At 43.9% G+C, this 27,113-nt stretch overlaps 1 protein-coding gene across 2 annotated transcripts in view; it reads left to right on the plus strand.

Moving 5' to 3' along the window:
- The first annotated feature begins 1,071 nt into the window (after window positions 1-1,071).
- Window positions 1,072-27,113, plus strand: part of LOC126409028 (rho guanine nucleotide exchange factor 17-like) — an 83,763-nt gene continuing 57,721 nt past the window's right edge. For both annotated transcript variants that reach the window (XR_007571992.1, XM_050074898.1), the window contains exon 1: window positions 1,072-6,866. Coding sequence is in view for 1 of the 2 variants with exons in the window: in XM_050074898.1 (XP_049930855.1) it covers window positions 1,587-6,866 (5,280 nt within the window). In the remaining variant the exon portion in view is untranslated. The remainder of the gene's footprint in view (window positions 6,867-27,113) is intronic.

The following is a 27,113-nucleotide window of genomic DNA, read 5'->3' on the forward strand; positions in this document are numbered from 1 at the left end:
ATCTCAATCCAATAGAGCACCTTTGGGATGTGGTGGAACGGGAGATTCACATCATGGATGTGCAGCCGACAAATCTGCAGCGACTGTGTGATGCTATCATGTCAATATGGACCAACATCTCTGAGGAATGTTTCCAGCACCTTGTTGAATCTATGCCACCAAGAATTAAGGCAGTCCTGAAGGCAAAATGGGGGTCCAATCTGGTACTTGCAAGGTGTACCCAATAAAGTGGCTATCAAGTGTATTTATCTACTATTTTTTTCCTGGACTGCAACCTCCAACTTTCCTGACGTGAGTCACCTTTTCACAATTTCACCTAGCAACTTCACAGTTCATGTCAGGTATAGAGTCCTATAAACTTGACACTGAGTTTCCAAAGTAATTCAAGATACACTGTATAAGGAGAGGAAATACAAGCGGTTCTATGTGGTTAAACTTGTGTGTAGAGTTTAGCAGTAGTCCATGATGTGCCACCAGTGACCTGACATGTTGCAGGTCAGACTGTGGAGGGCGTTGCAGTCAGCAGCTACTCTCCTCTCTGAGGGAATGTAACACAGAATTCCTGCCTGGAACAAAAGGACCTGTTAACCAGACAGCCACATGGGAAGCACCACAGAGGGGTTATTGTGTATGGATGAAAACTTTTTTTCTTTGTTTTCTCCCCCCTCCTTGAATGCTGACACTCTAATTCACCAACACCTTCACAACACAGTGTGGCGTTGAGCTACTGGGGGAATATTAAATCAAAGTGTGTCATTCTCTTCCTCTAAAAATATAAATGCTGTACTGTATGTTGGGAATTATAGTGTGTTTACAGTGGTGTGTTCATGTGCATGTTTGCTAAAGTGCTCCAGGTGTAAAAGATTGTTTTAAAATGTAGTTTTCTGTCTTAAACTCTTGACAGTGCCACTGTCTTTTTCGCAGGGGAAAGGGCTATAATTACATGTAGTTTGTCCACAGTATCTGCCTTCTCCTATCAAAAGAGAAAAACGCTTTTCCTCTCAATCCCCGAGGGGGCTATGACAGCCCCTATACCCCTAGTCCCGCCCACCCCCTCTGCCCTATCTCAGGCATTAACATGCAAAAAACAACATAAGTCACGGAAAACCAAATCATGACAAAATAAGGAATCCACAAACAGTTTTTTGGGGGAATTAACAGTGGATGATGCGTCGGGCCCGTGCAGGCGTGCTAACCTGGCGATGGGCTAAGGTTTAGAAATATGAGGGGGGGTTAACAATGGAAAAGTTGTGTTTGTGAACAGGTTGGGAAAAGTTTTGGCCACAAAAAAAAAGTTGCAGCGCTTTTCCTCCTTGCACGGATGCGGTTTCGGGAATCGACAACATGTAAGTTTTGATAACAGAGCAGCTCTCATCTACCTACTGACTGATCAGTTTATCCACTCATTACCGTGCCGTGTGAAGCTTTGCCAACTATTTAGTTTTAAAACAGTGATTGTTTGGAGGTTTTTGTGCCGTAAGGCTGCGTGGGGGGAAATGGACCACAACTCCAAAAGGTGCTCGGGGCTGTGATATCCGTGGAGTTAAAAATGTGTGTGTGAAATCTAACAAAGAAAGACATGAACAATGGCAGAAAGAGAGAGGAAGAAAAGTGTGTATCGCAGCGTCTCTTTCAAAAAGTTGGGGTCCTGGAGCGCCAACAGGAGTGAGGAGCAACAACACAAATCAGAGGATTTGGAGGCAGCTGGCGTCGCCCTTCCCCCGGAGCCCAGCAAAGCAGAACAGCACTTGGCGACGCGTAATGTCAGTGTGTCAAGAAAAGTTTCCAAAATCTCTGCCACCACCACTACCACCGCCGCCGGCCTCCCGACCGCAGATCCAAAGAGAGGCTCCTCCACTCCTCTCTCCTCTATTTCTCCATCCATCCGACAGCTCACTGAGAAGTTTAGCAGCAGCAGCAGCGGCTCCTCCGGGACGCACAGAGCCTCACCGGGAGACGGCGCAGCAGTGACGCGGGGGAGCAGCACTCTTCCCCGGGCCAGGGGCTCCAGGACAGACAGGTCTCCGGCTCGTAAATCTTTTCACGAAGACAGCAGCAGTGGTGGTGGATATTTCCATGATAGTGATATTGCTACTGCAGAGTCACAAAGAGACAATAAAGTGCAAACGTTTCAGTCTGACACTGACTCTGTGTCAGGCTCGGATTTGGAGAGGAAAAGCGAGAAGCGGATTTTTACACGTTTATCATCCGACAGCAGCTCTGGTAAGAGAGATTATTCACACATCAATGCATGTCCATGTGATCCCAGAAAGACTTTGACTACAGATGAGGAGGATGATGTTGCTAGTCGAGGGGTTCCCCCACCCTGCAAATCTCACAGAAAGTATCTCTCCACACACCACAGTGACTTTATTCCCCTGCACTCTGACAAGTGGCCCAGTGTCACCAAAATTAGACAGATTTTTGATGAGAAACAAGACAAAACTAGCCAACAACACAAAGCTGACTCTTATGAGTATTTAAAGGCAGCCGGCAGAGGACATCTACATGATCCCAGCTCAAGTGAGAGTGCTCCTCTCTCGGATAGACATGAGAGACTCTCAGCTAATGAAGCCAGTAGCCTGTGTATAGCTGGAGCACAAAGCAGAGAAAGCAGCACTGATAAAGAGAGTTTTAGTCACGGTATGGACTTTTATTCCAAAGCTGACCACCAGCAGTTCTTAAACGATGAGGAGGCAGACTTAGAGGCACAAAGTTCTGCTAACAGCAAAGTTTCTGGCAGAAACACTTTTAAAAGCGGCAGCAGTAGCAGTCGCAGTTGCACTGGGGGTAGTCACTACCAAAGGATTAACCCATCTCCACACAGATCTCATAGTCCAAGCACTGAGGCAGAGGCTGCCCACAAGACCCTCAGGACGACAGAGCTGACATCTGACCCCAGCCCTGACCTTCAACCCTCAGCTACTTCGTCTTGCAGTCGATCGGAGAGCTTGGACACCTCCTCCTGCTCCTCCTCTCTTCAGCGGCCGACAGTGAGGGAGAGAAGGGATAGACAGGGGGTCGGGCTGCCCAGGGATAGTTTACATTCCTCACATAGCTCCTCTAGAGCGCCAGCCCCCACCTCCTCCTCCCCCTCCTCTGCTCCAGCTCCAGATAAAGCCATTACCTCCTCCTCCTCTACTGTAGCTCCCTCCACCGAGCTAAGAGCCCCAGCAGGAGTTGCCTCTCCTCTCAGCTCTCGCTGGAGGTCAAGCTCTGGAGACGAAGAGGAGGAGCACATCAGGAGAAGAAGAGGCGCTGGGGGAAGCAGTTGGAGTGGTCCTTCTGGTCCTGCTCCTTCCATCCCCTACCGAGCAGGAGAAAGGGGCACCACAGAGCGGGGAGGTAGTTATTTAACCCGCTGTAAAAATGGCTGGTGGGGTGCTAAGGGTATTGGCAGGTCTTCAGGCAGTGAAGAGGACAGCCCTGGTTCTTTAGGCCCCCACAGTCGAGAGGCAGTGCGCCGCCGCTCGCTGAGAAAGAAGAAGAAGGTCAGTGGTGCTGCCCTTGCAACAGGCCGTGATGATTATGATGATCATGATGGCGAATCAGAAGACAGCGACAGTGACACGGCATTGACAATGGAGCACTTAGAGAGGCACCACCAGCAAAACACAGGAGGAGAATTTGTGGGAACAGTATCTCGGAGCCACTCAGCGAGAGAACCCAGCAGTCACAGCAACAGAGCCAGGGTGCAGCAGTGGGAGCGCATCTCCTCACCTGTGACATCCACAACACTTCCTGGTGTATCACGGGTGTCAAAGGTCAATATTCCCCCATTTGTTTCCAGTCCCGGTGGTTCACATTGCAGCAGCCGATACTCCAGCACTGAGACGCTGAAGGAGGAGGACCAGGCTGGCGGCGCCAACCGTGGAGCAAATGTGTTTTATACCACAGGTGGAGCATGTGGCAACACTAGCAGAACTGCATCCTCATCCATGCTGAGTAAAACTTACCATGGGAATTTTACCATGTATCGCTCCCCAAGCTTTGGCCATGGGGATAACTTCTCTCGTAACCCGGTGCGCATGCGCCCCAAGATTGTGCCCACAGTCCCGCCATTATCTAATGTACTTGCCAGAGAAGGCGGTGTATCCACAGGAGTTAGGGGTGGGGAGTGCACAGCAGTACGGAAGACAACAGGTGGGGATGGGGTGGATGATAATGATAAAAATAAAATATCCATGTCCAACCCTGATATCACCTCAGAAACTATGTCCCTCTTAAGCTTTCTGAAATCCGACCTTTCAGGGCTCAAGGTGCGGAAAACAAGTGGAGACAAATCCGGGGTCTCGGAGGGGTCACCGGTGTACAGGATGGGCTCGCGGTCTCATGGCGGTACCCTGCTAACTTCTGGGCATCGCCCGTCACTGAAAGACCTGACCGCCACCCTGCGTCGTGCAAAATCCTTCACTTATTCAGACAAACCCACAACAAATGTGAGGTGTTACTTGACAGGCGGCGCCACGAAGAGGAGCTCCTCTGAGCAGCAGCTTGACTTTGATGGAGAGGGGGATGGAGGGAGGGTGACAGTGTCAGACAGGGAAGTAGAAAGTGATGGGGGTGATTTTAGGGTTGGGAGGAGACAAAGAATGAGGGAATATGGATTTGATGATGAGAATGAGGAAAGGATGCCAACTCCGTTGCAGGAGAGGTACGTTCAGGAGGCCAGGCAGGTCATTCGCGACATCTGCCAGATGAGTAGTAGAGAAGATGATGACGATGTAGATGTGAGGAGAACTGATGATGACTTGGAGGATGCATGTTTCCAGGCCAAGAAAACAAATGAGGAGATGAAGAAAGCTCGAGTGAGTGTTAAGGATCAGGCAGGGACAGATCAAGAGGCTGAGTGTAAGAACACAAAAGACAGGGATAAACATGAGAGGGAGAGAGAGAACAGGGAGAGGGAGAGGGATGGACAAAGTATGCAGTTGGAGAAGCTAAACAGCAGGGGCACAGAGTACAGGGAGAAGGCAAAGAGACAGAGCAGAGAGACAGAGAGAGCTTTACTGAAGGGCGACTCGGAGGAAAGCATGTTGTATGACCGCTCTGTGGATGAACTTTCAGGCCATGAATCTAGTTTAACTGATGAAGGGATCGTAACAGAGCCAGAGACGGGCCCCAGTGACCCCTCCGAGAGGTCTTTCCTGGGGTCAGCAGGGGTTAATTTAGGGTCACGGATTGCCAGGGATGTGCTCGGCCAGCCTGTCACCGTGTGGAAGCAATCGGCTCTCCATGAGGCGGAGGGGTTCAAGCAGGAGAGAGAAGAGGTGACAGAGAACAGCATGCATTGTACAAATCGTCTGAATGAAGTCAGCGTACCTCCCTCCTCGCCTCATCCTGCCTGTGTGGCTGAGAGTGACGGTATCATCACGGACCTGAGCAGCACTGCTGGTATCAACAATGTCAACACTACCAGTGAGGAGATCAACACCAACAGCGCCGTGTCGCAGAGGTCAGCAGGCGCTGCAGGAGGAGGAGGATTTGAAGCCCCTGCGACACCAAGTTCTATCCGTCGAAGGCGCAAGTTCTCCCCTTCTGGTAATAACAACACAGGCTCTGATTCCAGCAATGGCAGTAACGCAGAGTCAACAATAGCAGCTGTTGGAAATGGGGAGTCCACAGTGTACCGCTCGCTCAGTGACCCCATGCCTCAGCGGCGCTGTTCTGCGGCAGAAGAAGGGAATAACAGTTTTTCCTCTGTAGACAGCAACTTGTTGGGATCCTTATCTGTCAAAGGAGGAGGAGGTGCTCCAGAGGCCTCTGCTGTGGCCACCTTGTCAGAATACAAAGGCAGTGTGGCCAGTGACTTGTCAGTTTACAGTGACGGTGGGCTCCGTGATGATGGCGTTCGTGACTACAGTGGGGTGATCAGGAGCATCGTAGCTGAGCCAGGTGCAATGGACAGACTGATGACGGATGACCATGGCAATGGCAAAGCTCCCAAGAAGAAGTCATTCAGTGACCCAAGTCGCCGTAGCGACGCCCCCTTACTTTCCCAGAATGACCCTCAATGCAAAGGCCAGACCAGTAGCACTCAGCCAATCAGTGAGCTGGATCAACCTGGTCAGATCCTGCCTTCCAGCAGCGAGCCAATCCTGAGCGATCAGAGAGAGGAACTGTGGGAGCCTGAAGTGACGCATAAACATGCATTGCCGGCACAGCCGAACATAAATAGAGTCAAGAAAGCTCGTTCCCAGTCAGAATGCATCCCCCACTCTGATAACCGAGATGATGAGGATGATGATGATGTAATAGACCAAGGTGAAGAAGAGATAGAGGTGCATAAGTTTAACCTCAAGCTGGCCGAGGTTCTGTCCCCTAGAATGGTTCGCCGGCCCACCAGAAAGCGCCCAAACAGGCTGGCTCAGTTTTTCTCTCATGAGGACCCGTTTGAGCCCCCAGAGCTGGGTTCAGAGGAGCAGGAGGATCACAGTGACCAAAGTGACCTCACCCCTCCTCTTCCCACACTGCAGTCCAAACCCAAAAGCAGACCCAAGCATGTCCGCCATGCCAGCGAACCCGCCACCTTTATCCCCATCTCCCCACCTCCACAACTCCAGCCACTGAAGGAAGCGGACTGCCTCGCTGTCCGACCCACAGCAGAGCCTCCAGCTTCAAGTAAGCCACCAGGGGATGAGGCCCCGTCCCTGGAGGATGTGACCCAGAAATATATTCTGGAGCTGGGCACTGCTGAGAGCCCAGGGCCTTTACCAGTGGCCAGAGATGGAGCTGAAGGTTTGGTGGCGGCTTCAGAGGGGCCCAGCGAGACCAGCACAAGTGGAATTACAGAAGCGGGACCACTGAAGAAGAGCACAGAGGACACCGCATCCACGGCTGCCCCACAGAGGACCAAACCCAGAGTGGTGAGTTCACCTCTTTTACAATTTTCAGTGCTGTGTGTGAGTGTGTGCAGGTGCCAGGCTGGCATGCTTGATGCTGTCTTGTTGCATGGTGTCTTTGAGTTCTGATGATTCATGGTTTCAACTTTGGATTCTGTTTGAGTAAGAGAAAAAGCGGGTGTGAGTGATTCATAGTTGGCCTTTTTCAGACATCTCAACTATGATGAATTTGGATTTTTAGTGTAATTTTTAGTGTAATGGACAATAGATGGCCTTTGAGGTCATACTAGTCGTCTTAAAAACAGCCAATAACGTTGCGCCTGTGCTTTTACGACGTGCTGTGAATCTGGACCCATATGGTAAATTTCAAAGTGCATTTGGGAGCAGGACGACAATACAGGAGCCATTAAAGGCTGAGCAGTGTTAAACAAACATCAGAGGATGTTATTAGGTCGATTAAACAAATCTCAGACAAAGGGCATTAAGGAGTGGGCTGAGGCCTGCTGTGTGTGTGTCTGTCTCCATTTATTTGTTTCATCCAGTATCGATTGTCTCTGCGCCAGAGTCACAGCGTCATAGAGAGGGGATATAATAAACAGTTCACCCAAACACAGCGTGGATGTGTCTGCAATGCTGCACTTACTCAGCAGTGTCTAAACATGCTGAGACTTCTGGCTTTGTTATATTATAGCAACACAGAAGGTTAACTGATTGGGTTGTGACCAAAAATCAGCATTTTGATGAATTTAATAAACAATAACTAGACGATAAAGTCATGTTTTTGTAAGCATTATGATAATCTTTCATTATCTAAATACGGATACATGCATACACTCTTATTTTGGTAACAGCACAGAGCAGTGGGAATCCGTCTGTCTGTGTCTGTTCCTGTGCGTACTCAATATTCTTTTATGTGTCATTTATGGCCATACACAGCTACCCTTACTCATAACACACCTCTGAATACACACACACACACACACACACACACACACACACACACACACACACACACGCACATTTTCTCTCCTGTGGGTCTGTGTGTGACTGAATAGATTTGGAGAAAGTAAAAGCAGCATTGGGATTACATCTTGTCAGGCGCCAGGACAGAAGGTCGCAGAGTTTTGCTTTCGTTACTTCATTACTGTGTTGTCTTTAATTGCAGAGACTATTTGCAGCCCTCTGCTCTGTTAGGGAGGCCAAACGTTTCCTGTGGTTACTTGTGATTTGTCACTGTATGTTTCGGTAATGCGGCGCATGCTGTTTTTATTTGCTAAAAAAAACTGTTTCGTCTCGCCCGTCACGCCTTGACTTTGACCATTTCTCACAAAGCCGCTTTGCCACCCTGTTGATATCACTTCCATCTATTGCCCTGGTCTTCATTAGTTTTGGATTGTTTTACTCCCTTGGCCTATTGTCCTGCCCAGTTGCCGTAGTGATGGTAGCAGAAGCTGGCGAGTGACCTCACCAGCCAGGAAATGGGTTTAGGGAAATGGGAAGTTGTTGTGGTTACTGAAGTGTTTGATGATGTCCAGAATTACCGGCTGGCGTGTGTGTATATGCGCGCTCCATTGTGTCGTGTGTGTGTGTATTATAAACTGGTTTCCTCTTTCCTCGTCTGTGTGTGTGTGTGTGTGTGTATGTTGTTTGTCTGGAATATATCAATGGCCTGTTCAAATGTTTGGAGCCCAGAGTGTTGCCAACACGCTGTGTTTAGAGCACTGCTCTGGTGCACGGTGGTGGTGTGTGTGTGATTTGGACTGAATGTAATAACAACTGTGCCAAGCTAAAATGGAGCACAGACAAGCTTTGAAGAAAGAAAGGAGGAAATAAAAAGGTGAAAGAAGGAGAGAACAAGTTTTTTCTTCCTTTTCTGGAGGCTGGAGTGTGGCTCGTTTCCGCCACAGCATCAAAATCTCTCATTAATTTAATCTGTTATCTGATGTGTCACATTTACTTTTCTTCACTGCTCCTTTGTGCCCTTGTCACTTCTCCTCCTTTGTTATCCGCCCAGATGTTGGCTCAGTCAAAGCCTATAGTCTGAAGTCTGAAATACTATATCAGTATGTAGCATTTTCCACTCACACTTTCACCCCATCTCCATTTGTCTCTTTTTTAAATATCAATTGTCCAGTATCCCTCCTCCATGTTATCTTATTCTCCTCTCTGCTGTCTCTCTCTGTGTCTCTGGAACATTGCAGTGAAGTGAGGTCATAACGTTTGTCTTGGTGCGAGGCAGGCTGCCGAGCCGAATGTCAGGTAGGGAGAGAGAGACAGACAGAGACAAAAAAAGAAGAGAGTTGGAACACTTGGCGGCTAAAAAAAGTTAGAGGATCAAAATAGAACTGAGAGAGAGAGCTGAAGAATGAAACGGTGGTGGAGGGAGGGGAAGCGAGGGAATGAGTGGTAATGGTAGGAAAAGAGGAAGGTCATATGTACAAAATTAGTTTCTCAGTAGCCACCTAGATATGTTGTGATTTACTAAAGTATTTAATAGGGCTGTACTGAATAGTTTGAAGTGTCAGAGCTGAATTCGTGACATTCTTTCAGTCTGTTTATTCTGTTCAAACCTGGTGTTTCTGCACAGTTGCAGAGGAAGATTAGACTACAAACCTGACTCCTGAAAAGTTGGAATGCTGTGTAAATACTTTTTGACCTATATTCAACTGAAAACAGTACAAAGACAAAATATTTAATGTTTAAAATGATACATTTTATTGTTTTTTTACATAAATATGCACTTATTCTGAATCTGATGCCTGCAACATATTCCTAAAGTTGTGACAGGTGCACGTTGACCACTTTGTGACATCACATTTTCTTTTCACTGTGAATGAATGAATAATTTTTAGTTTAAGTTTAGTTTCACACAAATTTTCTCACACTCAGTAACGGGAAAAAAGAAAAGGCTGAAGCTCCAGGCTCATTTTTGCCTATCCTATATCATCCAAAGGACCAATCAAATGTTTGGGCCCTTGCACTAAGACAATGCTTGTCATGATGCTTGACATCAACATATGAGACTTATCCATGAATTATGTCAAAATATTATTACATGGAGAGATGTTTTTGATAATACCTGAACAAAAAACACTGTAAGAAAAAAGTACAGGCTTTATTCATCTTTTCATGCACTGTTTTGTTCACAAATGAGTTAAAGAGGTAACCACAGTTTATACAGTCAGTGTAAAACGAGGTTCAAACAAATGGCGCTGTAGCGTGACTGAAATCAAACAGTGTCTGTAGTTTTGTTGAAAACATGTCAAACATGATACACACGTTGTTTTATTCTTCCACTTCAAGGGTTATGATTCTTCTTAAATAAGTGCACGTGTATATGTGTGTGTTTCCGCTACTGTTTGTGTAGTTTTCACTTTAGCAGGCAGCAGGAATGTGATCCATCCTCCCTTCTCCTCTTGTTGCATAACAGCTGCTTCCCAAAAGAGCTGAAGACTCCCGAGGAGTCACAAGGATGTTTGTGTGTCATGCATTAGTGACCATTTTTTAATATGGTAACATTTAAGTTTTGGTACTGGTCTTAAAACAATACTTTTCTGGGCATTTTACTTAAAGACATTGATGCTCTTTGGTAACTGGGGATAGCTGCTGATAGCTACGGGGGAAACAAAAGCGCTAGCCTCCTCCTGCTTTGGTTGCACAATGGTTGATGCACTTCCACTGTGTTGTAAATCAAGCCATCATTTTCCTGGGAGATCGAACGTGGTGGCAGGCAGAAATGCATAGTGAAAGCGAGGCTCACTGTAAAGGGAACCAATCTAAATGCTGATAGTGTCGTAATTCAGCAGCCATGACAGTGTGCAATCAACATTTGATAAGCTAAAGCAAAAAAATATTTCCACTTTAAAAATTGAGAAAATTGTCGTGGTTTCCTTCAAAAACATGGGCAGAAGGCAATGAGCAATGAAAGAAGAAATGACCCCCAAAAAATTAGCAAGAAAATGGTAAAAAGAGAGAACTTAAAATAAGGAAATTAGTGGGGAAAAAAAGAAAAGAAAATGACACGGGAAAAGTGCATACACATTTAAATAATTCTGTAAAATAATTTAAAATATATAGCAATGATAATTATCAATATAGTTTTCCCCCTAGCTTTTTAAAAATAATTTTCTAAATCTATTTTTTTTTTTTTTTTTTTTTTTTCCAATTTGTGGAATATTTCTTACCAAGTTGCTCATTGCCTTTTTCCCCATATTTTTGAAAGAAATTGCACCATTCAGCTTAGGGTTCAAAGGTTTGAATACTTGTCAAGAAAACTGGTGTTGCAGGGCGTCGGTGGCTTAGTGGTATAGCAGGTGCCCCATGTACAAGGCTGTTGCCGCAGCGGCCCGGGATCGAGTCCAGTCTGTGGCCCTTTGCTGCATGTCATCCCCTCTCTTTCTCCCCCTTTCATACGTAATTGTCCTGTCCATTAAAGGCAAAAAATGCCCAAAAAATATCTTTACAAAAGAAAAAAAGAAAACTGGTGTTGCTCCAGAATTCAAAGGGTTAATACAAGCAGCTGTACAAGAACTACCTGCCTAAATAAACCGTCTAAAATGAGCAACATTCCTATTGAAATCACGATACATGTACGATAAAAAATAAATTAAAAAGACTAAAAGTCTGGTAAGTCTAATTGATGCTACAAACCAACCCAATTGCCAGAAAAAATGTTGGCATATACATTTCTGCAAACCATGGATATGTTACATTTGCATGTTAGTATGTTGTGGAAACACTGAAGCTTTACATTTCAACAATACTGTGGTGTACCTGTGGTTGGCTTTAGACTCAACAACCACTTAGTTATGGAGAGGCCTTAAAGACCTGGTTTGGAGAGCTCAATCACAGCACGAAAAGCAGTGATGTCTCTGTATGAAAAGAACAGCCTTTGGTCACTACAAAACACTCTTGTTGGGAGCCTAAAAAGCTGATAGACACACAGCAATGACTCTCTAAAAGCGGTTGTGTTGTTTGTTGGTCTCAAACAGTGGTCTGCAGCTTGGCAGTCATCTCGCTTTGGTGACACGCCATCCACAATCCCCTCTACCTCCAGAAAACAAAATCACAATGCCAACATTTTCATCAAATGGGCTTTAGTGACACATTTTCCTCAAACGGATACCAAGCCATATTAGTATGTGTTTTATGTACTTCTTCATATCCTTGAAACGAACAAAGGGCAGCTGTCTTCATGCGCTCCTTCTATCTTGCAAAGTGACTCACCTAAAGCAATTTCTTAAAGGCCATGTACTCCCTTTCATCCTATTGATGAAACAAGCGCAGGTTTAAAGAGGATGCGAGCTGAGAGGGTAATGGGAGGAAGAGAGCAGGAAATAGAGAGCCCGAGAGAAAGAAAAGAAAGACAGACAGATTGGTTCGTGCTCCGCTCTGCATGGATTAGGTCTAAAAGCACAGTGTTTATAGCTTCAGATTTATGACTGACTTTGTTTTTATCAGGCCACCCACATGGAATCAAATACTTTGCCTCTGCCCGGTCTTTCTTTTCTTTCTTTCACTCCCCGCTCCTCCCCAGATGTAGTTGTGCAGCAGAGGAACAGTAAAGGTAAAGATAGTGAAGCAGTGAGGTGTCTCGCTCTTGGCTTGAAAGTTTGAAAAATTACTGAGAGGCTAAAAGAGGCTTTTTAGAGTAGGGATGTTTGGGGCGTTCTCAGTTAAAAAAACACAACCACATTGTTTGGTCTAATCTGTCTAATGCGACACGTTATTGGGAACACACCAGAGGGGGAAAAGGGGATCACTGTAGCAGAGACGATGAATTTTAAAGTGATCTATCACCATAGAAGTTAATATCATCCCTCTCATATTGAATAAAATATCTTTCGGGGCTGCTAATGGACCCCTGCTCTGCTATTAAAATGAGTCATCAAACATTTTTTATTTTGCGATGGAGAGGAAGCAGCTTAATCTGACTCCTTTGAACACAGACTTTAAAGTAAAGGTAAAGGACACATTGCACACACACATAAAGGATATAGTGGGGGTGTTGGGGGTTCTTTCGTAACATGCAAAGGTCAACCCCGGTTTAGCGACATCCAGAAAGTGAGGGATGCTGAGCGAGGTAAAGGTGAAGGACGGATGAAAGGATGAGGATGTGGTGAAAGGTCGTCATGACTCAGCAGATGAGAGGGAGACGTGGGATCAATCAGATGATCAGAAGAGCACACTGCAGATATCTTTGGCTCTTCAGTGACACACAGGCAGCCTCTGACATTTTGAATTTACTCATGCCAGGTTACGCAACGAACTGTACCTAAAAGCATAGAACAAAAAGAATTGATCAGTGTACTGGGAGCATGGAGATCTTACTGGTTGCGTAGATCGGGTGTTACAGCATTATGTTTGTTATGGTTTCCAAGAGCAGAACTTTGCAGAGAGAACATCTCCTACCTCCAGTCATCCTGTCCTCTACTCACATACACACACACACACACAAATGTTTTGCCTGTCTCTCTGCCTCTCACACACAATATTGCTTTTGGGACAGGCACAACAAAAATGTTTGGTGTTCCTCTGAGTAAGAGTGAGTGTGTGTGTGTGTGGGGGGATGATTTAATAATAGACCTATTTGGTTTGACAGAGGGGGCAATTTCATAGATGCTAAAGTAATTTTGATAGAGCACTGAAGCCAATTGTGTATATATAACTTTGTTTGTGGTTAACAAGCTCCTTGCTGAGTGAGAGTCCATTATATTGTGTTCTGTAGCACATCCATGCCCCCAGTAACAGCGCCGGGCTTGGAAGCCAATTTTACATCATGGCAAAACCGTGGAAGCGTGAGCGTCACAACCCCCTGCGAAATGACTTGTTTCACTATCTGGGTTTGATGCGTTTGGTCCCGTAACAGTTTGAAAGTCTTGAAGACACTCACAGTTAAATAATTTCATCTCCATTCAAGTTTGCGGAGAGGTAAACCGGAAGATTGGCCACTCTGCCGGTGGAAGTCTTTAGTGCACATGCTCTGTGGGCTCCATGAAGATCTGGGTAATTTCATAACGTATCCAGTTCTCTTCATACATCCATGAGTCCATTTACCTTTCTAGCTTTCCATTACCTTTGTCTCTTGTGGAAGTTTATGACTTTCATACCTCTTATATCCGTGCAGCAAATATGAAGTTAAAGCCAGGAGCTGGTTAGCTTAGTTTAGCATAAAGACTGGAAACAGCCTGCCTGGCTCTGTACAAAGGAGCAAAGTAAACCTACTAGCACCTCTAAAGCTCACTAAGTAACATGTCACTTCTTGTGTCTATAATCCATGCACAAATTGAGTATTAGAACAACATTTTGCGGGGGGTTATGTAACCTCCTGCAGTCTCCGCTGTGCTGATTGCCTGGCAGCTGCTTACAGTCAAGAAATACGTCACACCGGCACGTACGGGTTGGCCTACTTCGCAAAATGTCAAGGCTGTGCTGCCTTTTGTGGGATCAAAAAGCCAAAGATCCTGTTGATGTCAATGCAGTTTGACATGTGACGTGTAATTTTGACATGTCTCTAAGCATGGAATTCTTGTTCAAATAAACGTTTGTCTTACAGTCATATCTAATCATGTTTTGTGGCCTTGCCTGAACCTGACTGTTCACACAACCTTAACAAATTAAGGTTGATCGCCATCATGTCCCTTCAGGCTTCCCCCATCCAAGCAGATGACTGGCCCAGCACAGTGAACAGCTGTTGCTATATCTGGACATCTATGTTTGATTAAATCATCAGGTATTGTTTGGCTAAGTGTGTGTAAATAACCAACCTGTTAATTGCCATCTGTTTGAGCTTAGCTGAGATTTAGCTGGAGACAGCACTCATGCAGCTTTACTGTATGACTGTGACGCAGCAGCCTCCCACTCAGGCAAATGTTAGTCATCCATCAGTAGTAATTGTCACCAGCATCATTTAGTGACATTACTGACAGTGAACGTTCACATACATTATGGGCCTTAAACGTCAGTGTGTAAGCCTGGGTTAAGCTGCTACGTGATGGGTATTTTCGGCCTGTTTCTCTCCTTATGTGACAGTGTGTATGTTTCTCTCAAAAGGGGACACAGAGTTAGCGATGATGCAGTAACGCCAGTCTGGTCTATAGCTTTGAGCCAAAGCTGGAGCTACTATCTTCTATCATTTTTATGACATGGCAGGGAAATAAATCTGAGATCATCTTTTTTTTTATTGTAGGTGTAACCAACTCCACAGCCACTCTTCCCACATTGTTAATTTAAACCAGTGTCTTTAAAGTAGAAATATGGAAACATGTTTCAACCTCCTCTGTGATGCTGTTGCCATCTATGCAGGACGCTGGATTGTTTTTGGGGGGCATGGTGATGAGAGCCTACTTTGGATGACGATTTGCTGATCTTATGTGTGACACATAACCCCCTGAAAAGGTCAGAATGTTGTTTAGATTTTTGTACAAATTAAAAAGCATGAGGAATAACTTCTTCATTCTTGAGCTTCAGAGGTGATGGTACACAGATTTTGTTACCTTTGCAGTCAGCCAGGCTAACCATGTATCCCCTGTTTCCAGTCTTTGTGCTGAGCTAAGATAACCAGCTGCGGGCTTGAGCTACATAGCATACAGAGGTAGAGTGATATTGATCTTCTCATCTAACTCATCAAGAAAGCAAATCAGCTTTTTCCCCAAAATATGGAACCATTCCAGTCTTCTTTACTCCTTTAAAACAGGATTGAACAAGTCTACACTTCACTACAGATCACATTACGATAGTAGCAACACTAATATTGGTAATTCAGGTTTAAAATCCTCGGCCTAGAGAAGTGTAAGAATAATCTCCACTGACATACAGTGTCGCTGCGAACAAATCACAACATGAGGCTTCATCTGGTTTCTCACAGTGGGAAAAAAACTCTGTGGGAAAATTGTTATGGACGTCCTTGCCCTTGGTTGGTGACAGTTGCAGTATGCTTTGAAAATCTTTCACTTTCCTTTTCTGAAGGACTGTCCTCGGTTCTTTTTTTTGTTTGTAGCTTGCCAGTAGAAATTCATGACAGTTTAAACCTGTGAAGAGTGGCTATTTAGGTTCTTCTATCTTATTTCCCTCTTTGTTATCCTCATTGCTTGCCCCAGTGGCTCCCCTCCTCCTGACTGTCTCTTTCTAACTCTCTCAGTCTGTGTGGATCCACCCAGTGTAATTACAGAGCAGTCTGCTTATGTAAGGAAAGCCTCCTCTGAAACAGCACTTTCTAGCAGAGCTGCTATTTCAGCTTTTTGTGTGCACAAGTAGATTTCTACAAACTGAAGTGTGTGTGTGTGTGTGTGCGTTCAAATAATGGATGATGAATAATGGCTTCACTGAATTATTACCCTACTTTGAAAATGGGGTCATCTGTTAAAGATTGTATGTGTGCCAAAGATATACAGTACGGTGGTGTATCTTTAGCAGGGTCGCTCTCAGTCGTGTTAGTCTTCCTTGTATTCCAACCCGAGTCATACTTCTGCAGTCCACGTGGCCAGGAAGATGTGTGAGAGTTTGAGTTCGCAGTTTGTTTATGATTCACCTGAAGTTTACAGTACAGCTGCTGCCAATTGATTTCTTAGAAAAGGAAAGAAAATGGAAAAAAGCTACTGTAAAAATGCCACAGAATACTTTACACACCAGGAAAAATCCGTTCCAGAAACACAGAAGAAGTGGAGTGATAACAACTGGTACAGCTGCACACACAGATTAGGTCCATTCGTTTAACCTGTAACAATTTAACTTGTAGTTATAGTATAAAATCTGGTGGGCACCAGACTGTATACTTATGCAACATGTTTATGCAAGATCAAGAGAGAAGTTAGAAATTTATTTAGTTTTTTTGTTGCTCATTTTAGAACAACAAGTGTTGTGCACTTACCGGAAATAATGATTGCAACCAGGGAGAACATCGCCAACATTTGTCCAACCTTTATTGTCAGCAGAATTTTAAGATATTTGACTTGTGTCCCAGGATATTTTACACAAATACACACAAATACAAGAATATAAAACATTAAACCACACAACAAAACCCTACGACAAACGCTACATATCACATTGGACATTACCAAGAGTGGACGCGGTGCAACAAATTTATCATTCTCTATTATATTCCGTGTTCAGTACACTGAGGCTACAGCACTTAGAACCCACAATCTGATTTAATAGGTTGACAGACTGAGAAACAAAGGAGTTCCTCTACCTGTCACCCTCTAAATTATCTGCTGGCTTGTTTGCTTGTTCACCGAAGCAACTGCTGCAGCTTCTTGGCCACAATTTTAACAACTTTGGTGGCTCCTTCCCTCTTGGCTACGTAGCCAAGATGGTGACCATTGAGGGCGAAAGTAAGCCGTGTCCGGCATTCCACACTCCACTCTTTGATCGCTATGGATACACCATCCGGGCACTCATAGTGCACTGCATTTTGCTATACTTGTCAGTGTGATCACACTTTGAGCACTCAAGATAGCAAGTGTAAGTACAGAAGAACAAGAATGTGGACACAGCTTTAGAGCCCAATCCTTCCCTGTAAAGGCCCAGACACACTGCGTTTTAAGAACTAGTGGCGATGAAGGCTGATGTCGCCTCATGTTGCCTGTGTCTCAGCCAAAAGGTTGCACTTAGATACACAACAAAGACTACAGCCAATGGCCAACTAGCACTTACGTTCTGTGCCTGCGTGAGAGGACATAACTCTCCATACCAGCAGGTAGCGGTAGTCTGTATTTGTCATTCATAAAGGAAGATCAGAAGACCAACAGGACAAATTCAAGACGCTAGTTAGCCAGTTAGCACATTAACAACACACCCTGATGCTGAAAGACCAAATGATATTTACCGTGTGCTAGTGACCAGAAATATAAACAATAACAGGCCAGCTCTCTTGACTTTGGCCGTTTGTTTACTTACCTCACTTCTGTTTCTCTTCTTGTGCACTGAGCTGAACTGCCAATCAAAGTGATTTCGTTTGCCAACAGGCTCCACTGTCTCTGACACTGATTCCACATGCTGAATTGGCAGGAAAGAAAATCGACAAGGGCTGACTAGTGCCAACAATGCGAAACTTACCCCAAAAACTAGGGCAACAGACGCTCACCAAAAGCCTGACATTGACCGATGGCCAACTGTCCATTTAGTGTGTCAAGGTTCTAACACATTTTTAGCTTTAGGGACCACTCAGTCCAGTATTTGAACTTCACTGCCCAATGACAACTCACTTTCAGAGCCCCCTTTATTAACTAGTTGACTACTTAATATGTGACGTACTCTGCTGTGCATATTGTAAATCAGTGAGTCCATTTATTGCAACCTGCATATCATATTTTGATAATGGAAGAAACAAACACTGTACTGAATATCCAAAGCTGCTGGGTTTCTGGAATCAAAGAATAGCTTGTCAAATGCCATAACACTGTCATGGACACACTCACAGAGCAGACAGAGTGGACAGTATTACCTTATTATGCATACATATGCTACAGTGGTTTGTGTATGCACATATCTTTCTGTGACTGTCATGAAAGTGCTGCCGGCATCTCCCCCAGTCATACAATGGTACAACTGTGTCACCCATACAACGTGTAGCATAGCATAGTTTACAGCGTGGTCGGACACACACATACACACACACATATTGAGTAATACAGGGTTTAGGCCTTGGTCTAACTGTGGGTTGACTGGGCCGTTGAGTCCTGTTCTCTCACTTGTCTTTTGTCCTTCGGAGAAACATGACATTAGAAACACTCGGCTTTTTCCTTCCCTCTTTGTTTCTGTGCTCATCTTCCTCTCACCCTCTCTGCCGTCCGTCTTATGGCATCAGTCCGTCGCTTTGGATCATGCTCTAGCTGCCAGTTGAGAAAGTCTCTTCAAAATGGGAACGGGAGAAGCTGGAAGTGTCGGAGCGTTGTTCCCGAGTGGCTGCTGGGATCTCGGATTAAGGCGCAGGGAGAGGAGGAAGATGTTTGGAGAAGAGAGACGGGAGCGGCGAAGGCCAAGGAAGCCTCACAGGCAGGTGGTCCTGGGTGTGTTTATGGGATGCAGTTGGTGTCATGTTGGTTTGTGTGAGTCACATCTATCTATCAGGACAGATTGTTTGAAGCTTTGGTGGATCCAGTTAAGTAGTGTAGATTTCATTTAACAGTGGGTTGTCTTACTGTCAATTAAAACTTTTAGAATTAACCAAAAAGTGATGTAAGTGTGTGTGTACAGTGTTTGTGTGCTGAGTTGGAGGTTAGATTAGTCTTGCAATGCTTAGCTCTTTGCTTAGCTTGATAATGATGTCACCCCTATAAAGTGGATGACATCATTGTCTTCATGGTTGCGATTGTCCTGAAGGAATTAAGTCTCATGAGTCTCCAGTTTTTCAAACCATTCTCAGGGTCAGCCGAGGAGAAAATGAAACGGGCTACAAATCACTGGTCCAATAAATTTGTTAAAAGTGGATTACTCACATAGCAACTTTAATTTGTTTCTGGATCTGGCCCCTGTACAGTACAGTACAGATTTCCAATGACATGAGAGAAAAGAGTGCTCTTTTTTTCTTGAATCTTTAATTCACAAAATTTTGATTTGATTTTGTTCTCGGTTATGATACTTGACATAAATACTCAGCAACACTGAGGTATAGTGATTCAACTTGTACCTGTCTCGTTAAAGTTAATCATCTAAACCTCTTGTGCCTGGTGCTCCACAGTAAGTGTTACATGCACATTTCCAGCAGCAGTAATTAGGTGATGTTGGTAGAAAAGAATTGCACAGGCAGTATTAGCAGCAGCAGCTGCCATGCCTGAACAAAATAAGACAAGTAGTGTTTTACAGGTAGCAGAACACTACCAGGAAGATCTTAATTGGTGTGTTCATGCAGGCAAAATTGATGCTATGAGATCAGAGTGATGTGACACATGCTTTGATCACGGCACAGACTAGTCTGAATATTTGTTCAGCTTTGTTCACTACTACCCACCTGCAATCTATTGGTTGATCTCCAGTTCAGAAAACACTCCCGCAGTTTCAGCATTGCAGCCAAATCCAGTACAATTAAAGTGAATGGATACCAGTTTTAATATGTAAAAAACGAAACAAAAACCTCCCACAAAATGTCTCCGTACTGCTCATATTGTGTGATCCAAGTGTTCGTAAGCCGTTAAATTTAAATTTGACCTGAAAAGACCCCTTTTACACCATGTTTTTAGCCTAAATGTCAACTGTAGCCTTTCACACTTGAGCCGCATGCCTGAAACAAGTACGCATGTATCAGCTGTCTTTGGAAATTTACCGTTATTTCACGCTTCTCTTGGTTGAAGCATCCAGGAAAAACACATACTCGAACCATCTTTTTAAATATTTGCACCACTGAAAGAAGCTACGTTTTTTTGTCAGATAAAAGATTGTTTTACATCTGACAAAGGCACGTGTTGCTTACTGAAAATACAGCAAATCTCTCCCTGTGTGAATCACTTCCAGGCAAACATTTTATTGTCTTTTCCTTATAGTCAACCTCACAGTTTGTAAGTTACCCAATCAAGGGACTGTGTTAGTGCCAAGATCTTCACATTGCACCACTGTAGCATTGAATAGGTTTGGATTTACACACTGTTTATTGTCAGTGTAAATGTGTATGGGATTCATTATACTGTAATTATTCATCTTTATAGCTCCTCTGTGCATGAGACAGAGATAATCATTGTTTCTATTTGACAGCAGCAGCATACATGTTTGTCAGACTATGAGAATAATTTGAAGGAATATATATTATATTCTCTTTTTAGATTAAAGCAGAGCATTTAATATTAAAGCCCTGTTTTTACTTTTGTGAACATTATGTACTCAATGAGTAATCAACAGCTAAATTTGGTCTCCTATCTTTGTTTTCAAATTCCCCAAAGTCCAAAACCGTGACCCATTTCCCCTCCCTGCCCCCCCCCACAGGTGAGCATGGAGAGGCTGCTGCCAACCTCTGTACTTAAGTAAAACATTTTGTCCCTAGATGAGTTTTCTCAAAACTGTGAGTCAGCCTGAAAATATGTTGACCTTACCTCAGCCAAGAAAACTTGGACCTGTGCGTGTGTATGTGTGTGTGTGTATTAGAGTGTGAATGAGAGAGAGACAGGAGGAGACGGAGGCATGAGAGCACTGTGTGTGATGCCAGATAATATTTTTAAAAAGGTGAAGCGACTTCTAGCTCCCCCCTCTCCCTCTGTGTGTCTTCCTGTCCCTGTCTCTCTGTCTCGTCTGTCTCACCACGTGACTGCTACCTTTGCTTTCCCCTTTGTCACTCCTCATATCAGTGCTGTGGCCTGTCCAACAGAGCTGGAGGCTAATGACTTTAACAAGCTCATACAAACACAGAACTATCAGCATTAATTTCAGACTAAGTGGTTCTCAACATTTTGGGCTGTTTTTAATCTTGAAGGCAAAACACATTGTGATGATTTCATTTAACAACTGTGTTTCACACACGATTAGAGAAATGTCAGAATAAATAAACATTTGTGAAACAGTAATATGCTTTAGTGTTTAATCAGTGTGTGTGTGTGTGAACTGTTGGTTTCAGTGACTGTGAGAATATGTGTGATAAGAAGCCATTAAATTTCACTTGAGTCACAATGTCACACATATCAATTGTGTGTATTGTTTGCATGTGGTTAAGAGCAAAATAGAGTCACTGAGTTTATAAAGAGTGTTTGAAAGTAGAGGTTTAAACCCTCTATAACTGTAATTAGGTTATGGGTTGATTAAAGAGTGTATTTTGCATTTGATTGTATTTTGATTTCACATCCTATAAGACATCACAAGATAATTTACACGATAGCAATTAAAGGAATAAGTTGATGCTTTAACACTTTGCTTTTTATCCAGATAAATCAAACAAACTATAAAATGTTATATAGTGAATTTTAAACGTGCTAGCAGGTGGATTTTGTTGCCCTTTGGACAGAACCAGGCTGTCTTGTTCCCCTTGCTTCCAGTCTTTATGCTAAACTATGCTAACCCTCTGCTTGCTGTAGCCTTATATTTAACACAGAGACACAACAGTGGTATCGACCTTTTCCTCTAACTTTTGCCACAAGCAAGAATAAAAGGTGTGCAACTGTAAATAAAATTATACAAATTATGTTCCAAGTAAAACTCTGCATGCAGAATTTTACCTCTCAAGTGAACTCACAAGGTCTGAGAGGGGAACATCACTTTGGTTGGACTGCTCATAACCTAAACCATAACTTGACGGTCAATTTTGAGCTTCTGTCCCCCTAGTTTTTGTGGTGTGTCCCACACTGTCTGCACTAGTTGGGACTTGTTGGCTTTTTTTTTTTTGGGACAGTTCAGTGTGTTTAATTGGCATCAGAGCCGGTCTGTGAATGAAATCACTCTGATTGGCAGTTCAGCTCAGCGCACAAGTAATGGAAATGAAGTGAGGAAAGTAAACAAAAGACCAGTCAATTTGAAACAAACTTGTTATATTAGGTAAGATTATTTTTTGCCACTGGGTTCTTTAGCAGAAATGGTTTGTAATGGTTTGTGTTATTGTTCAGTAGCAAATGGTTAATATCCTTTGTTCTTTAAACATCTGGTTGTGTTGTTAATATGGTAACTGGTTAACTAGCATCTTGAGTCCGTCCCGTTCATCATCCGCTTTTCCTTTTTGAATGACTTCGACAGACTACCCTTGCCTGCTGGTATGCAGAGTTATTTCCTCTCATGTACGTGTGAGGTGGCTGTAGTCTTTGTGGTGTGTTCAAGTGCAACTTTTTGGCCGAGACACAGGCAACGTGAGACGAAGGAACAATCAACCTTCCTCACCACTACTTCTTTAATGTTGGTGTGTGGTGTGTCTGGGCCTATAGGCATTTGTAACTTGTAACAAAGGGTCATGTGTAGACGTGGCGTCAGAGTTACTGCTATAAGAAGTAATCACCCTGGCTGATCCAAAAGTAATCAATCCAATTAAGTTAATGCTTACAGTCACCATGAGTGATGGAGTCGTAGATGCGTCTCCAGTGTGTGGCGGTGCTTAATTTTGACATGAATACTGCTGTTAATTTGAAATACTTGAACCAGAACCAACAATAATCATTCCTGGTGATACCAGCCACAGTCACTGCTTATGTAAGTGATGTTGGTCAGAGTGTTAATGTTTTGTGTGTGTGTGTGTATGTGTATGTGAGTGTGTGTGGTGTCCCTCGGCTGTCTCTCGCCAAATATAACAGCAGTAATAACTATGGCAATGATGATGGTTAATGATGATGACTGCCATTTATCTGGAGATTGGACATATTTGTGTGTGTGTGTGTGTGTGTGTGTGTGTGTGTCCAGAGGTATGTTTGAAAGGCTCACACAAAGCTCCCATCACCCAGTGACAGCCAGGGGGTTGTGGGTAATCGGGTCTGTCTTTCCTAAAACAATGTAGTCCTTCTTCACTCCTCAATAGGCTTCTTATTTTCAACCAGGCCTCGACTTTTTCCCCCCTTCAAACATTTTATTCACCAGTTGGCATTTCGATTGTGTGGTTCTGAAATGTTATTGTGAAAGGAGGAGAGAAATTATCGAAGGTTCAGACAGTGTGCTACAGAGATGCCATTCACATTAAACATCACTGGAGCTCATATTTTCTCGAAAATTGACAGACCGGGACTGAATCTTAGTAACCGATCTCCAGCGCAATAAAAACAGCAGGATTTTTACCATTTAGGGACCTAAAAAAACATGCCTGTGGTGAAATTTGGGGGCCCAGACCCAATCGTTGAGCAACCACATGTGAAATAGGAGCAGATATCAGTGCATCTGACACTTTTCACACACTCATCATAGCATTTATTGTCATTTTGTTGCGCTGTGTTCATATCATCTCTGTCACAACTGTTGTATCATCTTGTTGTTCATCATCTCAGTGCACCTACAACTCTCACCGAGAACTCACAAGGTTGTGAGTGAAGGCTGAGCAGACAAAACACTCACGATAACGAAATGCAAAGCTCCTAAAAATAGCTGACAATCTGGCCTTGATGGGAGTAGTGCATCCTTGTAGCCATTTCAGAATCATTTGTTTGCACTTTCCTTTCCAGCTTTCAAAACCTGTTATGTTTTTATCACAGGTTATTATCACATGAATGAAATGAAATAAAATCTTTATGAACATGACATTTTTACAGAATATGATGCTGCGTATACACTTCAGAATTTAGCCTGATAATGAAGCTGATTGCCATTTTGGTTCACTTGACTCAAGCTTGAATTATGGCTCTGTTAAGACAGATGAAAACGTTTCTACGAACTTACCCAGAGGAGGGCTTATGGGTAGCTGGTGGCTGTTGTGGTTCATAGGAGCATTTAATACAGTGTTTGTCATGTCAGCCATAGATATGCAGATTTAAGAGCTTCTATTTCTTTAAGTTGTTGTCCAACAACCTGTATAGCTTTGCTGGTAGTCACCAGTTGGTTTGTGGACAGCGATTCAGAGGCGATTTTATTAGCAAGAAGTGACCATATTTGGACAAGAGGGTTGAGCTGTGGAGGAGTGAGTGAGGGGTGGATCTGATTTTTGGATTGTAGCAATGCCTCACACACATTCAAGTGGCCCTGCCCTTCAATATGCATTTTTTTCCCCAAGTGTCATTGAGCCAAAGATGAAATTATACATATCATGTTGTTGTGTCAGTGCTCATATCATTTTACAGAAAAGAGTTCTGAAGTAAGTTCACAGATGCAGGAAAACATGAACATGAACATATAAGCAGGACAAAACATTGGTGTATTAAACGTGCGTAAAGTAAATAAAGGGGGAACAAAAGGAATAAAAATACAATTAAAAATCTAGATACAGGACTTCCCAAAAAATATGCATATTTTCGAGCCTTAATAGAATGTAAACAGGTGAGTTATGTAAAAATTAACCCCCTGTACAACTATCGTGAGCCGGGAAATTAGCTTTAAAGACCAAAACCATTTTATACCACACTGTAATGCTGTAAAGTCAGGCGTTTTATCACGGGGGCTTCTGGATTGGCTCGCTTCTGGAGTCAGCCTCAAGTGGCTGTTCGAAGAACTGCAGTTTTTGGCACCTCTGTGTTGGCTTCATTTTTGTACGGAGGTTGCTCCTTGTCTCGCCCACATCTTTTTGTTGCTATTTTTATGCCTCCTTGTGGGAAGTTGACGTCTCACTCTTAAACAAAGCTCTGATTTGCTTTGTTGTTTCTCCAACCGTGAACACAGCCCTGGCGGCTGTCCTGCCTTGTTTCCAAATAAGTGCAGCTCACTGTATAACCTGTTAAAGTTCAAAACCTCTCCAGACAGTGATCCGTTCTGTTGCAGTTCAGGTACCTACTGTATCTGACAATGCAAGTTAAAGTCGTGCTGAGCATTCAGGTTAAAGTTAAAGAAAAATGGTGTTGCAGCATGATTGTGTTTCAGTAGAAACTGTCTTGTGAGCCTTTGAAATCCGGCCTCTGATCTACGTCACTGTCTGCTTTCTAATAAAGCAAAACTGCCATGAAGATAATAGATGGCTTCAGCTCTGCACTCCTTCATGCAGACAGAAAAACCTATTCTTTATATATGAACAACATGCGGTATTGGATTTTAATTTGAAGAATGTGTGCAGAGGTGAAAACAACATGGATCCTGCCTTTTAAGGAGCTCTTTCTTTTCTGTGTTATCCTTCTTGCAGGAACCATAATTGTCTTCATTGAGAGGGCAGGGCAGGAAGTGGGTTTGGGGTTTTTTGACCATCGCACACACGCACACACACACACACACGCACACACACACACACTCTCTCTCTCTTTCTCTCTCACACACACACAACAGTTCTGCATCTCCCTTAATGTGTTTGTCAGAGCATAAAGACATAAAGAGCTCTGCTGCTTCATCAGCCGACACTGTATTTAAGATAGACAGTGATGGAGCTGTGGACTTTTTTTGGCTTGAGAAATACGATGGCTGCCCCTATGTGTATTCTCCTTCGCCCATGGCAACCTTGTGTGCGGGACGGGTGTGTGTGTATGTTGCCATAGGAATGTGGTGACATCACAGGGGCTAGTGTTTCTGTTTGAGTGAAGAAGGAGAAGAAGAAGGAAAGAAAAAATGTCCTTACAGTAAAACAAGTTTACATCTCTTCCCCGCCGTCCTGTTCACCCCATCAGCCTGTCTGCTCTCAAAAGTTCGTCCCCCAACTTTTGTCACTCAGATCATTGTTTCATTGTGCTTTCTTTCTGACCCTGTCTCTGTCCTTCTCTTTCTGTCTCCCTCACCTCTCTGCCTCTATTTTTATCCCCTCACCCACTGAGCTCACATCTGGATCTTATTGACAAAGTGAACAGCCCTTCAGCCATAAAAGACTCCCTGGATTGTGTGAGTGAGCGTGTGTACATATGTGATTGTGTGTGCCTGGCAAAGCATGGCAGGCCTAAATATAAACAGCTCTTGATGAAAAGAAGATTTCACCAAACCACGCACAGTGTATCATCAGCAGCCACAGCAATGTCTGCGGTTGTTTTTTTGTTATACCCCAAATTTCTAGTAATTTGATGAAATACGAACTGCGAATGATGCAAATTTGATTTCTTTTTTTCATAAGAAATGTCTAGATTTAGAACATGTAACTTACATGACTGATTAGCTGTTTCCGCTGTTAGCGTCCCTGCACATTAGAGCCATTACATTAATTTGTCTTTGTCTCCAAACAGTGTTAAACATGGCCAATACTAGCGGACATGAAAGAACAATTAAAACTTCCTCAACTGAAACAAAATCCTGAAGACCCCTCCTCATATCAACCAGGTCTCACTCCGAAGTCGTCAAAATCTGGCGCTTTGGCAGTGGCTTGCAGCGTCAGACACTGACAAAAAAAGCTGTCCTTTGACATCAGCATGATATGCAGCTGGTCGCCGTTATAGTTTAACGGCGCGCGGTGGCGTCAGGGGGAAACGTACTAGGACAAGACGGAAGTTAAAGGGATAGTGCACCCAAAAATGAAAATTCAGCCATTATTTACTCACCCATATGCTGAGGGAGGCCCTGGTGAAGTTTTAGAGTCCTCACATCCCTTGCGGAGATCGGCGGGTGGAGCGGATAGCACACCTAATGGCAGACGGTGCACCAGACTAACGTCCAAGAACACAAAATTGAATCCACATAGTATCTCCATACTGCTCATCCATAGTGATCCAAGTGTGCTGCAGCCGCTACATAAAAAGTTGTTTCGAAAAACGTCATTTGAACTCTGTTTTTAGCCTCACTGTAGCCTGTAGCTCTGACTGCTTCTCTGTGCTCCGCGTTCACGTGTGC

This window comes from Epinephelus moara, chromosome 2, assembly GCF_006386435.1.
Source record: "Epinephelus moara isolate mb chromosome 2, YSFRI_EMoa_1.0, whole genome shotgun sequence".
In the NCBI taxonomy this organism is placed as follows: Eukaryota; Metazoa; Chordata; class Actinopteri; order Perciformes; family Serranidae; genus Epinephelus; species Epinephelus moara.